At 46.3% G+C, this 13,953-nt stretch overlaps 1 protein-coding gene across 2 annotated transcripts in view; it reads right to left on the reverse strand.

The window, feature by feature from the left end:
• The window catches only part of LOC310690931 (leucine-rich repeat-containing protein 37A-like), a 44,094-nt gene that overhangs the window by 4,011 nt on the left and 26,130 nt on the right, over positions 1 to 13,953 (reverse strand). For both annotated transcript variants that reach the window (XM_083470439.1, XM_083470440.1), the window contains 6 exons: positions 13,056 to 13,095; positions 10,923 to 11,059; positions 8,192 to 8,230; positions 6,024 to 6,065; positions 3,152 to 3,187; positions 1,522 to 1,560 (listed from right to left, as the gene is read on the reverse strand). In XM_083470439.1, coding sequence (XP_083326565.1) covers positions 1,522 to 1,560; positions 3,152 to 3,187; positions 6,024 to 6,065; positions 8,192 to 8,230; positions 10,923 to 11,059; positions 13,056 to 13,095 — 333 coding nt within the window. The remainder of the gene's footprint in view (positions 1 to 1,521; positions 1,561 to 3,151; positions 3,188 to 6,023; positions 6,066 to 8,191; positions 8,231 to 10,922; positions 11,060 to 13,055; positions 13,096 to 13,953) is intronic.

Raw genomic sequence — 13,953 nt, forward strand, 5'->3', positions numbered from 1 at the left:
TTCCACACTGTTAGCGAGTACCATCACAGGAATCACTGTCTTCAGCCACATACAGCTTTGTTACAAATACCCATGGGTATTATTGAGAAGTACTGATTAACTGAGGTTCTGCCTCCCTCCAGCAGAAGTCTCCCCCTCCCCAACCAAAGCCTGCCCCCTGCATGCTCCTAGGGGGTATTTCCCCCCCAAAAAAGCTCAACAGATTTATGGGGCAACAACTTTGGGCTGCTCTCCCCAACAAAAATCATGGCTACGGCCATGCAAATACCCTGTATTCCTAAACAAGTCTTAAGAGGAAGAGATACCCAGGGAAAACTCCTTTCCCTACCACACGGCTTTTATAATTTCGGAACTAGAGATGGAGAATAGTTATTTTCAGAGAGATGAAGGCAGGTAGTTTGAAACTGGTGCTGCTGCTCAGAATGTGTGCACATTTTTGCCTCTAGCCAAACAGGTTTTGCAGGTTTTTGTATTGCCTAATGCACGCACATACACAGACACTTGCAAAACCAGCTCGATCAGAGAGTGGGAAACACAAGAAATCTGGGGTGGGAAGCCTCTTTCTGAACACTTCCAACTCTTCCCCCCCTGCTTGTCTCTAGGTTTTAAGTTTCCAGTGGTTCTCCTGACTTGTCTTTAAACAAATATATACTGGAGATCCAGTTTAAAAACAAAACCTAAAACAAAAATGGAAAGAAGCCTCCAGTTTGCTTAGAGAGAGTTGGCACAGCAGCCAGTGTCTGATTTGCAAAGAAGCCACAGAATGCAATTCTGCCAGAAACATGTCATGTGCGTGGAAATGCGACGGGAAAGAAATTGTTCCTTTGCACAGCGCTACAACACCAGAAAGACAAAACCTTCATGCCAAACAGAATAAAAGACGGAAAGCCAATGGGAATGGCTGTTGATCAAAGGAAGGGGACCGGGCGGGAAGAAATCACCTTCTCCAGATATTATGAAGCAAATGCATGTTTCGATTTCTGAGCCTCTACTTTAAATGAAAAAAATATATCCATCAAATGCCACCCAGGACTGCTTCTGCTCCCCAACTTACTCCCCAACCCCTCCACCATTTTCTTTCCTCCACAGCTCAGTTCCTTTCTCCTTTTCCAGTAATGCATGTTGTTTCATTTTGTTCCTAACAATAACTACATTAATAAGGTAGGAAAACCTTTCCACAATTATCTGCGCTTTGAAGATCGTGAATCTGCAATAGGATGCATTATGTAGCCGAGCTCAAAAAATCAAACCATCTGAAGGAGGGGTGGGAAAACTTATATCTGATTGAAAGCAACCTTTGGGGCACATATGGCAGCGCTGGGTCAGGTCAGAGAAAGAGTAGGAAAAGCAATAAGTGCAAGGTTTGCAAAGCAGGTGAGTTTCTGCCTGCACTCACACAATCCTCTCTGTCCTCCATCCAGAGAACCAAGAATCCCAAGGGCCAGATATCTGGCCCCTGGGCTTGAGGTTTGCCCACCTCTGGTTTGAATGGAAGAAGGAACTGACTCTGGCACTACTTACGGTTTCTTTGACCCACTATCGTCTTCTCCTCCTGAAGACCTGATGAGCAAGAGAGAAAAGCAGGAGTTACGTCACAGCAGATGATCAATACATCCCTCCCTCCCTCCCTCCCTCCCTCCCTCCCTCCCTCCCTTCCTTCCTTCCTTTCTTCCCTCCCTCCTTCCTGTTATGTACTGAAGTTCTCACCCTGGGCCAGCAGGGGGATACTGTAGATAGTTATGCAAATGAAGGATCGAAAGTGACGCTCAGTGATTGGATAGTTTTAGCAGGGGAATACTGTAGATAGTTATGCAAATGAAGGATCGAAAGTGACGTTCAGTGATTGGATAGTTTTAGAAAGCTGCTACAGTAACGTTGTACTGGAGCTCTATATAAGCAGGTGGACTGAGCCCTTCAGTTCAGTTCTGTTCTGGCCTCTGAATAAAGAAGAGCTGTTGGAAGAATCGCTGTGTCGTCTGATATGTTCACCCACAACTTAACAACTCCCTCTCCTAAATTGCAGCTGTGTGTGCTTTTACTCCATGTCATGTTCATGGCCACATTTGGGGCAGTGGAAAAGGGCAACTTTTGGATTCCAAGCATAGTAGGCAGATGAAAAGGGGACAAGGTTATGCAACAGAGCAAAATTTCAGACAGCAACGTGACCCTTGCTGAAATCCCCTCTTCTGCATAGCTAGAAGCCTTGTCCTCTTTTTGCTTCTGGACACTCCTAATTCCCAAGGCGTGGTAGCAGAGTTGCTGTTCCCTTGCAGCTTGAAGCAAACTGAGTGCTGCAAAACAAACCACATCTCTGAGCACTTTCAGATCAACCCTCTCCGTGTTAGAAATGGAGATATGAAAGCGAGGAGCTAAATGGCACCTTAAAACCTAGGTTGTGGGCGCAACAACGGAATGCCTAGGTGTGCTTTTTTATAGCAAGAACACAAAGCTGAAAATGAATGAACTGCAGCTGAAATATTATGTTCGTTTTTCACATGGTCTAGCCTTTCCCTTGACCACCCCCGTAATATTCTTAAGAGGGTCTCTTCTCCAGTCTTCAGAGAGTAGCTGGAAGTGTGGAGGCAGAAAAAGGTCCCTCTTTCCTTCCCCTCTGCAGTTTTAATCTGAATTCTTAGGCGGAGTACTGCGCCCAGAGCTCAGAAACTGCTCACACTAATGAAATTCCCTGTCGCAAAATGCACCTAGAACAATGGGAATTTTGAACACTGGACCCTCTTCCCTTCCCTAATCTGATTATCTAATCTAAACTGGTTTTAAAAACTGAAGGTGTTAAGTTATAACAGAAGGCTGTTCAGGAGCTCTAGATTTTCGCCACTAAGATATCCCGTCCTAAAAATTTAGGGACTCAAAGCAATCCCCCCTTTGCCTCTTTACAGATTAAGTTCTTTTCTTCCTATGTTTTTTGGAGAACAGATCCCTTCTCTTATTCTTCCCCCCCCCCTTTTTTAGGAAGAAGAAAGTGTGCTACAGTGCTGCGCAAAGCATCCTGTATTAAGTTTGTGGGGGATGTGCATATCTGATGTCTTTTTAGAACATATAATCTGGCGAGCCTTTCCTCTAGCAGACTGCTTTACAGACCAGCTGTAAAATTAGATTTTTTAAAAAGCCCAAACAGTTGCTAGTTACTTACTCTGGCTTCGGAGCTGGAGGTGGGGGTTCTGGCGCCCTGATTAAGAGTTAAAAAGGAGATGTTAAAGAGGGTCTGCTGCATCTAGGCCATCTTCCTTCCTCAATATTGCTTACTTGTTTTTGGTGCTGCAGGATGCTTTGATTAATTCAATAACCTAAGCAACCATTGCCTCTTTTGCCTGAGACATCCTATGCATCTTCAGATACAGTCGTACCTTGGAAGTCGAACAGAATTCATTCCGGAAGTCCGTTCAACTTCCAAAACGTTTGGAAACCAAAGCGCTGCTTCTGATTGGCTGCAGGAAGCTCCTGCAGCCAATCGGAAGCCACGGAAGCCCCGTCAGATGTTCGGCTTCCAAAAATAGTTTGCAAACCGGAACAGTCACTTCCGGGTTTGCAGCGTTCGGGAGCCAAACTGTTCAACTTGCAAGGCGTTCAGGACCCAAGGTACAATTGTACAGTCAAACCTTGGTTGTCAAACGTAATCCGTTCCAGAAGACTGTTTGACTTCCGAAACGTTCGACAGCTGAGGTATGGCGGTTGCAAGAGCTTATTGTACTCAAGCAGAAGCCGCGTCAGATGTTCTGCTTCCGAAAAACATTTGAAAACCAGAGCATTCAGCGTTCGGGAGCCAAAACATACAACAATGGAGGTGTTCGGGAACCGAGGTTTGACTGTCCTTCAAGGAAACTTTCCCCACAAGGCTGATTCCATATACAACACAGCAGCCTGTGTCACATGCAAATTAATAAGGATTGAGATGCGTGCCCCCCCCCCCCCAAAATAAGCTTTGGATCAACTCAAATGGCAAACTCCAACGCAGCAGAGACTGCTCTGAATAAGACAAGCTAGCATAATCTATGGCCTTATCTTTTTGTTTTTGTGTAAGCCAATACAGGTCACTGGATGGGCAAGCACCCAGATCCTCGTTCAGTTATTAAAAACACTTTGGCATAAATCCCCTGTCTGTTTTTGGTTTCTACCTGTATTGAAAAAGGGATTGGCACAGGGACAGCAGGCCTGAGAATGACTTGGGGAAAATTAAGCACCGGACCAGACATGTGAGGCCATTTGGTAGGAGACAGACAGCCTCCAGATGGTGTGGATATGTCGTTTGGGATAATGCCTCATCCCATCTGCTTATTCACTGATACAGTCTTCTTTAGCAGTTGTTGGTGTGGGGGCAGCAGATCTGAGACTTGCACAGGAATGAAGCAGTGGTCTGGACCTGATCTACATGTTTTCACATATGGAAGCATCTCCTGACTGTTGAGATGTATCATTTGGGATACTTCAAAGCTTATTTTAGGGAGTGCTTTGGGCTGGAGAGAGTGCTTTCAAAGAGACTCGTGGAGGTCTGTGATATGGGGTCGCCCCATGCTTGTTTTGGAGCGCAGAAGGATGCAAACTTTAGTGTTGGTGTTATGTACTGAGTTGAATAGGATCCAAAAGGCAGCAGTCTGATTGGTCCTAGAACAATAGGATTCAGAATGCAGCAGTCTGATTGGTCCTAGAACAATAGGATTCAGAATGCAGCAGTCTGATTGGTCCTAGAACAATAGGGTCCAGAATGCAGCAGTCTGATTGGTCCTAGAACAATAGGATTCAGAATGTAGCAGTCTGATTGGTCCTAGAACAATAGGGTCCAGAATGCAGCAGTCTGATTGGTCTGCAGGAGCCACCCAATCCAGCTCCAGGTGGAAGTGACTCCGCAACCAGATTGGCCTACAGGTGAATCCCGGAATTAGCCAATCACGTGGGGCCCATTGTGTAAATAATGTATATAAAGCAGACATTCTGGGGGAACTTCCATTCCTCCTCACCACTATGAGCTGAATAAAGAGCATGAAATCCACTCTCGACTCCGAGTATTGTATATTTCAGTTGGAATAAGGAACTGGGGCGGCGGGGGGGGAGGGGAAAGAACCAACTTTAGCTTGGTTCCATTATACACCCACACCACATAGATCTAGTCTGCTGCATCAATTGATTGGCATAAGATTCGGGGCCGACGAAAGAAAGTGCTTCTTCGTCACACGGCATGGAATTAACTCATGGAATTCACTGCTGCGACATGCTATGTTAGCCGCTGGCTCAAGCGGATTTCAAAGGGCAGATTCGTGGCGGTATCAATCAGTGGCCACCAGGCATTGTAACCTAATGGAACCCCCCATGTGCCGAGGAGGCATATTTCGTTATGATTATTAATGCAGTAACACCTTCCATGTGCGTGGTGCATTGCTGGGAATGAGAGGGGCAGGCCTCTGCCCCAGGGAACTTACAATCTATAACGGACACAAAGGAGACAACAGAGGAAGCAGAGGGAATTGAGAAAGGGGGGAAAGAAGAACACGGAAACACTTCAGTGTGGAACGTGGGGTTCTTCGAAAAGCAGCATCTCTTCAGGATTTCAGGCAAGAGTCTAAAATCAGGGCAAAAATGTTGATTCGCACCAACCTCTCTCTCCATTAATCTAGGGACACCCACACAATGACTTTCCCATACCAGTGTTGTCCCAAATCTTTCCCCCTTTATACCTGGAAAGTCCGAAACAGCCAGGATAAACAACAACAACTCACATTCAAAGGGGAAAAGATTTGGGACAACCTGGGGAGGGGTTGTCCACTTTTTGCTCTGGTGTGGACAGGTCCTTAAATACACTGGGACCCAGAATACCCTACATTCAGATGTTGTGCAGGGGGCAGTAGACCAGGAGTGCAACAGATCTGCTTAAATATGATTCAGATGCCAAGCAACTCAGACGTCTTGCTGGTGGAGCTGCCCACTTTCCAGGTTGTATCCTAATGCCTAGCTGCAAGAGGAAAAAGTTAGAGCCAAGGCTGATAATTTTGCGGTTGCATAATAATACTCACAGTTTCTTTGAACTGGCCTTTTTAACAGGGGGCTCTTCAACTCTGTCAAAGCAAAAAGAACAGAGGTTAAGGGAAGTCGACTGCACCCAAGGATTGCTCTCCCTTCACTCTCCTCCTGGTCATCACATAAAAAGCCGGCTCCAAATATAGCAATTTATTTGATTTATTTATGTCATGAGTTGTCCTAGATAGGTGTGTTGTAAAATTGGGCACAGGGGAAAGTACCGTATTTTTCGCTCTACAGGACGCTCCCGACCATAAGACGCACCTTGTTTTAGAGGGGGAGAACAAGGGAAAAAAAATCTCCCCCTCTCTGCACAGCGCCCCTTCAGCGAAGCGGCAGGGGAAACGGAGCCCCTTCCATTTCTCCTCCTGCTTGGCTGAAGGGGTACTGCGCAGCTCTCCCTCTCCCACATAGCCTTTGCCTTCAGTGAAGGCAACCCGAAGCCTCCGGAGCACAGCGGGAGTTCCTGCTGCGATCCGGAGGCTTCAGGCGGCTCTCCCTGAAGCCAGGAGAGTCTTGCTCTCCTGGCTTCAGCGAAAGGAACCCAAAGCTTCCGGAGCACGGCGGGAGTTCCCGCTGCGCTCCGGAGGCTTCAGGCTTCAGCAAAAGCAACGCAAAGCCTCTGGAGCACGGTGGGAGCGCTCCCACTGCGCTTTGGAGGTTTTGCATTGCTATCGCTGAAGCCAAGGAGCCTGCATTTGCTCCATAAGACGCACACACATTCCCCCTTAATTTTTGGAGGGGAAAATGTGCATCTTATAGAGCGGAAAAATACGGTATTATGCTAACCCAAACCCAGTTACCTAGGAGCAATTTCCTTTGAATACAATGCAGCTTACTTCCGAGTAGCCTTCATGAATAGGGTTGCATTTTTTTAAAAAAAAACAAAACGCTGTAGGTGTATCATGCAACAAGTTCTTGACACAATTGTAGTGTGTCAGGCTGGATGTATTCTGCTTTAGTTTGTTTTGCAATGCTTCCCATGAACTACCACGTTATGTTTGTCCGGAGGGGCTGAAGCACCACAAAAAAAGCAGGACAAAAGCAAACCAGAACTTCTGTGGTGTAAAAAGCTAGGGGATTTCACCAGGAAGTTACAGGATAGGCATTGCCTGGAAATGAAGCAGTGTTAATACCCAAAAAAATTTGAAAGCACAAACGGTATTGAATGCGAGTTAGTGTATGACCCCCAATAGCATCGTGAGCACTAATAATAATAATAATAACAATAGTAATAAAATTTATTTATACCCTGCCCTCCCCAGCCAAGACCAGGCTCAGGGCGGCTAACAACCGATATAAAAACAAATTGATTGAAATACAACTTAAAAACAAGATTAAAATACAACATGAAAACATTAAAATGCAGCCTCATTTCAATGGAAAGTCAAATCAAAAACTTTTGGGTGGATGAAAACATCAGGTCTTCACCAAGGCTAACTATCCAGACTGGTCCTACACGGGCCAGAAAAAAGCCAGGGAAGTCCCCAAAAGGAGTTCCAACACAGGAGGAGAAAGGAAAAAAGAAAGAGGGGGAGGGAATCAAATTGATTCCAAGCCAAAGGCCAGGCAGAACAACTCTGTCTTACAGGTTCTGCAGAAAGAAATCAGATTCCACAGGGCCCTGGTCTCATGAGACAGAGAGTCCCACCAGACTGGAGCCAGTGTTGAAAAGGCCCTGGCTCTGGTTGAGGCATGAATGTGCAGTATATAAGATGTCTGAAGGGGTCCTCAGTTTCACTTTAAGTGGGGCTTCAGATCTTGCCTTGCCAAAGCCCCAAACAAACCCCTCTTCACTGTTCTAACTTGCCCTTCAGACTAAGTTGACATGGAATGATAGCAAAAGCTGATTGGGTGGAACTAGCTAGTACTAGCCTAACTTCCCTTTCCTTGCTAAACAACAGGAGACGCTTGGAGACTGATTTGGTTTAGCAGGGCTGAGGACTGGAGTGTGAGATTATTCCCTTTTCCAGATACGTATTCCATTAGGTAGCGGAATTATTTCGGAATACAAAACTTAGAGAGAGAATTTCCGCATCATCTCTTGCTTTGCAAATCAGCAAAAGCACAAACTTAACTCTGTAGCAGCAGGTTGCATCCCGGGTGAACCCCAATTTTTAAACCTAACAGTCCAGAGTCGTACTGCAAGGGGGTAGGTACTTACACTTTTACTGAACTGGGCTTTTCCACAGGGGGTGGTTCCCTGGAAAACGGAGAAGATCAGAGGTTAGGTTGCATGGAAGTCAAGCCTGAAGGGTTTTGAAGCTTAGCAGTTAGAAGTCGGCTACATTGGCGCAGCGGAGTCCCATTTTCACCAACGGGATTTCCCGGTATGAAGTTTTTGAGGCATTTCTAACGGAATCGCTTCTTTGATGCGTCTAGATCTAGTCTGAGTTAAGACTCTGGGTCAGGCATGTCCAAAGTCCGGTCAATTTAATCTGGCCCCCATGGCAGTACAGTCATACCTCATGTTACGTCCGCTTCATGTTATGTTCTTTCAGGTTACTTCCCGCGGTGACCCAGAAGTACCAGAAAGGGTTACTTCCGGGTTTTGCCGCGCATGCATGCGCAGAAGCGCAAAATGACGCCATGCGCATGCGCAGAAGCAGCGAATTGCAATCCGTGTGTGTGTGTTTTTCATGTTGTGAACAGGCCTCCGGAACGGATCCCGTTCGCAACCAGAGGTACCACTGTATATGTCCTTGGGTTAAATCCTTAAGAAAAAACAAACCTCAACAACTTCAATCCTTAAGAAAGCTCAACAAGTTTGGTCGGCCCTCACGCATGTTCACTTCAGCAAATCTGATCCTCTTTGAAAAAAGTTTGGGCACCCCTGCTCTGGGTGAATGGTTAAAATGCTGATGGATCTGCAAAGTAAAAAGGTAAAGGTACCCCTGCCCGTACGGGCCAGTCGTGTCTGACTCTCGGGTTGTACGCTCATCTCACTTAAGAGGCCGGGAGCCAGCACCGTCCGAAGACACTTCCGGGTCACGTGGCCAGCGTGACGAAGCTGCACTAGTGAGCCAGCACCAGTGCCGCACACGGAAACGCCGTTTACCGTCCCGCTATAAAGCAGTACCTATTTATCTACTTGCACTTAGGGGTGCTTTTGAACTGCTAGGTGGGCAGGAGCTGGGACCGAACGACGGGAGCTCACCCCGCCGCGGGGATTCGAACCGCCAACCTTCTGATCGGCAAGTCCTAGGCACTGAGGTTTTACCCACAGCGCCATCCGCGTCCCTATATCTGCAAAGTGGCACTACGCAAATTTGGCCTGCGATGGTTCACTTCCCACAGCCGGGATTTGGTTTAAAGCAGAAAATGAAGTTGTGCAAATGAGGCTGTTTGGCATGTATGTATTTCTTTACTGCACCTAATCTATCTGTCTGTCTGTCTGTCTGTCTGTCTGTCTGTCTGTCTGTCTGTCTGTTTTCTTTCTATACTGCCCTATACCCGAAGGTCTCAGGGCGGTCCATATATAGTATCAAATACATAAAATCCAAACAAAGGTGTATAGTGAAGGTGTCAGGCGAACTTCCCTGGGGAGAGCATTCCACAGACAGAGAGCCACTGAAGAGAAGGCCCCGTTCTTGCGTTGCCACCCTCCGCACCTCTCGAGGAGGAGGCACACGAAGGAGGGCCTCAGATGGTGGTTGCAGGGTTCAGGTAGGTTCATATGGGAAGAGGCGGTCCTTGAGGTATTGCGGTCCTGAGCCGCTTAAGGCTTTATAGGTCAAAACCAGCATTTTGAATTGGGCCCGGGAACTAATCGGTAGCCAGTGCAGCTGGACCAGGATCGGTGCAATATGCTCAAACATCTTGCTCCGGTGAGCAACCTGGCTGCTGATTTCTGCACCAGCTGAAGTTTCTGAACCTTGTCACTTCTGCAAACCTGGGGCAAGTGGGGAGAACAAGGATCTATGCCAATGTGGTCCAACTTTTCATACCAAGTGGCCTGCAAGAGTACTTTGCCACAGAACCCGTGGGCCGCACACTGCCTTCTGACTCTGGGGACAGGGAGCAAGGCCAAAATTTGACACACAGCCCAGCTCTCGCCTTCCCAAAGCCAGCTGTGCAAGGCAAGGCGTAGGGTTTTGGGAAGGAAGCGCAAGCCTCAGGCAGGGTCCTAGAACCCTCCCACCTCCTTCCCAAAGCTGAGAAAGCGCCAGCTAAGTTTTGGGACAGAGGACGGAGGACTCTAGGACCCTGTCAGAGCCTTCACCCCTCCTTCCCAAAGCCCAGGGCTTGTTGGGGGCGCCAAATGTTGCCAAGGGCCACAATTAAAGCCTCGAGGGCCACATGTGTTGGACCTCCCTGATCTATGCATTGCATAGTGCTGAAGTCTCCACCGTCTTGATTCCGTATGCCCCAAGTGATCAGGCAGGGCTCTGTGCCTTAATCAGCTGTGCAACAGGCAAAAATGCAAAGAATGAAGCTTTTCCCATCAAACATGCATCTGCTGAACTTCTGCTGGTTACAGAGCTGTCAGGAAAGGAAGAAGACGAAAAAGGTGTGTTATGTACTGAGTTGAATAGGATCCAAAATGCAGCAGTCTGATTGGTCCGCAGAAGCCACCCAATCCAATTCCGGGTGGAAGTGAACCTGCAACCTGATTGGCCTACAGGAGAATCCCAGAATTGGCCAATCACGTGGGGCCCATTGTGTATATAAAGCAGACATTTCGGGGGAACTTCCATTCCTCACTACTCTGAGCTGAATAAAGAGCATGAAATCCACACTCGACTCTGAGTATATTTCAAGGTGACTCAGTCCATCCACACATTCCGCAGGTTTCATCTGCAGCCCTAAGAGCAAAATATGTGTCTGTGTGTGTGTGTTTTTAAAGGAAGCTGCAAGTCATACAAGTCTGGTCGCAGCAGCTCGTTCGTTCCTACCTTGATTTGGCCCAGTTGAATATATCTTCCTCATCCGAGGTCTCTTCATCGTGGAGTTTACCAATCATGCTCCTCCTCCGAGCATCATCCAGAGGCTGATACATGTCTTTGAGCCAAAGGGGCTTGTCGACAGAACCCTGAGAAGGAAGAAGGGATGTGAGAATGGGTCACAAAGAATGGAAACAAGAAGAACTACCAACGTTAGAGCAATGGAGGATGAAATTAATGGACTACGCAGAATTAGACAAGCCAAGAGGAAGGATCCGAAACCGGCGGGAGCAGAGGTTCACCGAAGACTGGACTAAATTTATGGAGTATTTGAAAAATATTTGTGATGATCAAATTACGTTTGTAGGTTTACAAGAAGTTCTGTGAGGAGTAACTTAAGAAATATTGTAAAAATGGAAAGGGGAGATGATTTCTTAAGAAAGGTAAAGGCAATATTAAGTTAAGAATTGCAGGAGAAGTGAACAGGACGGAGGATTATCAGAGGTGTTGAAGGAAGTCCAAATAAGAATATGTATGTAAGAATTTGTGTGGTATTTCTTTAAAAATTTTGTACATTAAAATTAATTAAAAAAGAAGAAGAGAGAATGGGTCACAAAGCGAGGGAGCCCTTTGAGAGTTAGGACTGTCGGAATCAAGATCGGAGGCAACATGCCTGTTGACCCCTCCAATGTTGTTGGGCTAATACAACTCCTATCATCCATGACCGTTACCCAGGATGCCTGTGGCTGATGGGAGTCCAACTACATTTGCAGCACAGGTAAGAATGGGGGAGATGTTCACGTGGTCCACATTTCAACGTGAAATTTCCTAATTCACGCTCCCCAAACCAATGTGCCAACTGAAATGCAGCAATCCTACACAATTAGATTTCTTCATATTTCGCAGACGGGTTCTCCCATGAATATGCATATATTAAAGGGATAGTGCAAACATGATTTTATTAGCCAGATGTGGGCTTGAGGTGCTTCTGTTCAGAAAACTGCATTGAAATAATGCATACAGATATATATATATATATATATAAAATTGCAAACAGATGCAATTGTAATGCATATATATATATATATATATATATATATGTTTTCGTAGATTTTCACGGGTACAGGAATGCAGGTTTTGGTGTCTTCGGGTGTCTTCCCGTGTAAGAGTTGGGGTGTCTAGGCGACGTTTCGACGAGGTCTCACTCGTCATCTTCAGGCTGGTGCTTTCGGCTTCTTGTTACTGGAACAGAGCAGGATCTCAGTGTTTGAGTTCCTATAAATACTGTTGAGGGGGTGTGGTGTATAGCCTCCAACGTTCTGGGCAGAGAGGAAGTTCCCAGGTTAGTGTGCCTTTTCTTCTTTTGTTCCTTAATTACTTGAGGGATATCTTGAGTGATTTCTTGAGTGATATTCTGAGTACCACTTAGGTGGGTCATTAGGTGTGGATTAGTTGCTAAAGCTTTCGTGTCTTGACCTCTTGAGCTTGTGAAGAGTTTTTCTGAGAAGATGGCACCAGCCTGAAGATGACGAGTGAGACCTCGTCGAAACGTCGCCTAGACACCCCAACTCTTACACGGGAAGACACCCGAAGACACCAAAACCTGCATATATATATATATATATATATATATATATATATATATATATATATAAATTATTTTAAATTTAAAAAAATAATTTTTTTAAAAAATTTAAATTTAAATTTACTTTTTTTAAAATTGCAAACAGATGCAGAAATTGGGCAAACTCAAGTTAAGACTGGGAAAATGAGAAACGGGAAGAAACGGAAACTGGCAGAATCTTGAGAGGCAGTAATTATCTCTGATTGTCAGATTTGGGGACAAACAACAGCAGATCACTGCCTCCATCATTCCCAAAGGACTCCTGGCTACTCACTGACACCAGATCAGGGTTTCCCTGAACTTGTGCCACCCATTGTTTGTGGACTACAACTCCCATCATCCCTGATCACTGGTCCTGCTAGCAAGGGATGATGGGAGTTGTAGTCCACAAACTGCTGGCGCCCCTGGACTAGATGCTTAGTAAGGGAAATAAACTGGGGCTTGCTCAAGGTCACACAATGCATCCCTAGTTCAGATGGAAACGGGGACCCAAATCTCTCAGGCCCAATGAGACGACTTACCTGTCTATCTGCACCTTTCTTCCTTCTGCCCAGAAAGGTCCTTTAATGTAAAGAGAGAGAGAGAGAGAGAGAGAGAGAGAGAGAGAGAGAGAGAGAGAGAGAAATGTGTGTGCTTGGTATTAGTTCTAGGAAGATGTAAAATACCTTTTGATGGTGTGTGCAGATACCTTAAAGGTAAAGGGACCCCTGACCATTAGGTCCAGTCGTGGCCGACTCTGGGGTTGCAGCGCTCATCTCGCTTTATTGGCCGAGGGAGCAGGCGTACAGCTTCCGGGTCACGTGGCCAGCATGACTACGCCGCTTCTGGCGAACCAGAGCAGCGCACGGAAACGCCGTTTACCTTCCCGCTGGAGTGGTACCTATTTATCTACTTGCACTTTGATGTGCTTTCAAACTGCTAGGTTGGCAGGAGCTGGGACCGAGCAACGGGAGCTCACCCCATCGCGGGGATTCAAACCACCGACCTTCTGATCGGCAAGCCCTAGGCTTTGTGGTTTAACCCACAGCGCCACCCGCGTCCCACCTTAGGAATGAGCAATAGGCAAAATCTTGAATCTCAGTGCAATGCTTTACGAATTCCCGCCTCTTAAATTTGAGGTCCGGGTTTCTAAATGTAAAGACTGGCATTTGTACACTTCTTCCGCAAATGTTTCAGGTACTTTTTCACATTAATGTGAGATAGATTCAGTTTGGTAGCATAAAGCTGTCCTGGTTACTGGAAGCACCTGAAAAAGAGACATGAATCTTTCTGTCTCCTTCTCTCAAAAGCCTTTTTCAATTATTAGGGCTGTTTTCTGTATGCACAAGGAACATGCAAATGGCAGTAGGTCCTGCCGCCACAGGCTGAACTTTGAGGCGGATGTCCAAAATGCGCCTCCATGCATACTGAAGTAGGTGC

The sequence above is a fragment of the Podarcis liolepis genome (assembly GCF_965112155.1).
Source record: "Podarcis liolepis genome assembly, chromosome: 13".
In the NCBI taxonomy this organism is placed as follows: Eukaryota; Metazoa; Chordata; class Lepidosauria; order Squamata; family Lacertidae; genus Podarcis; species Podarcis liolepis.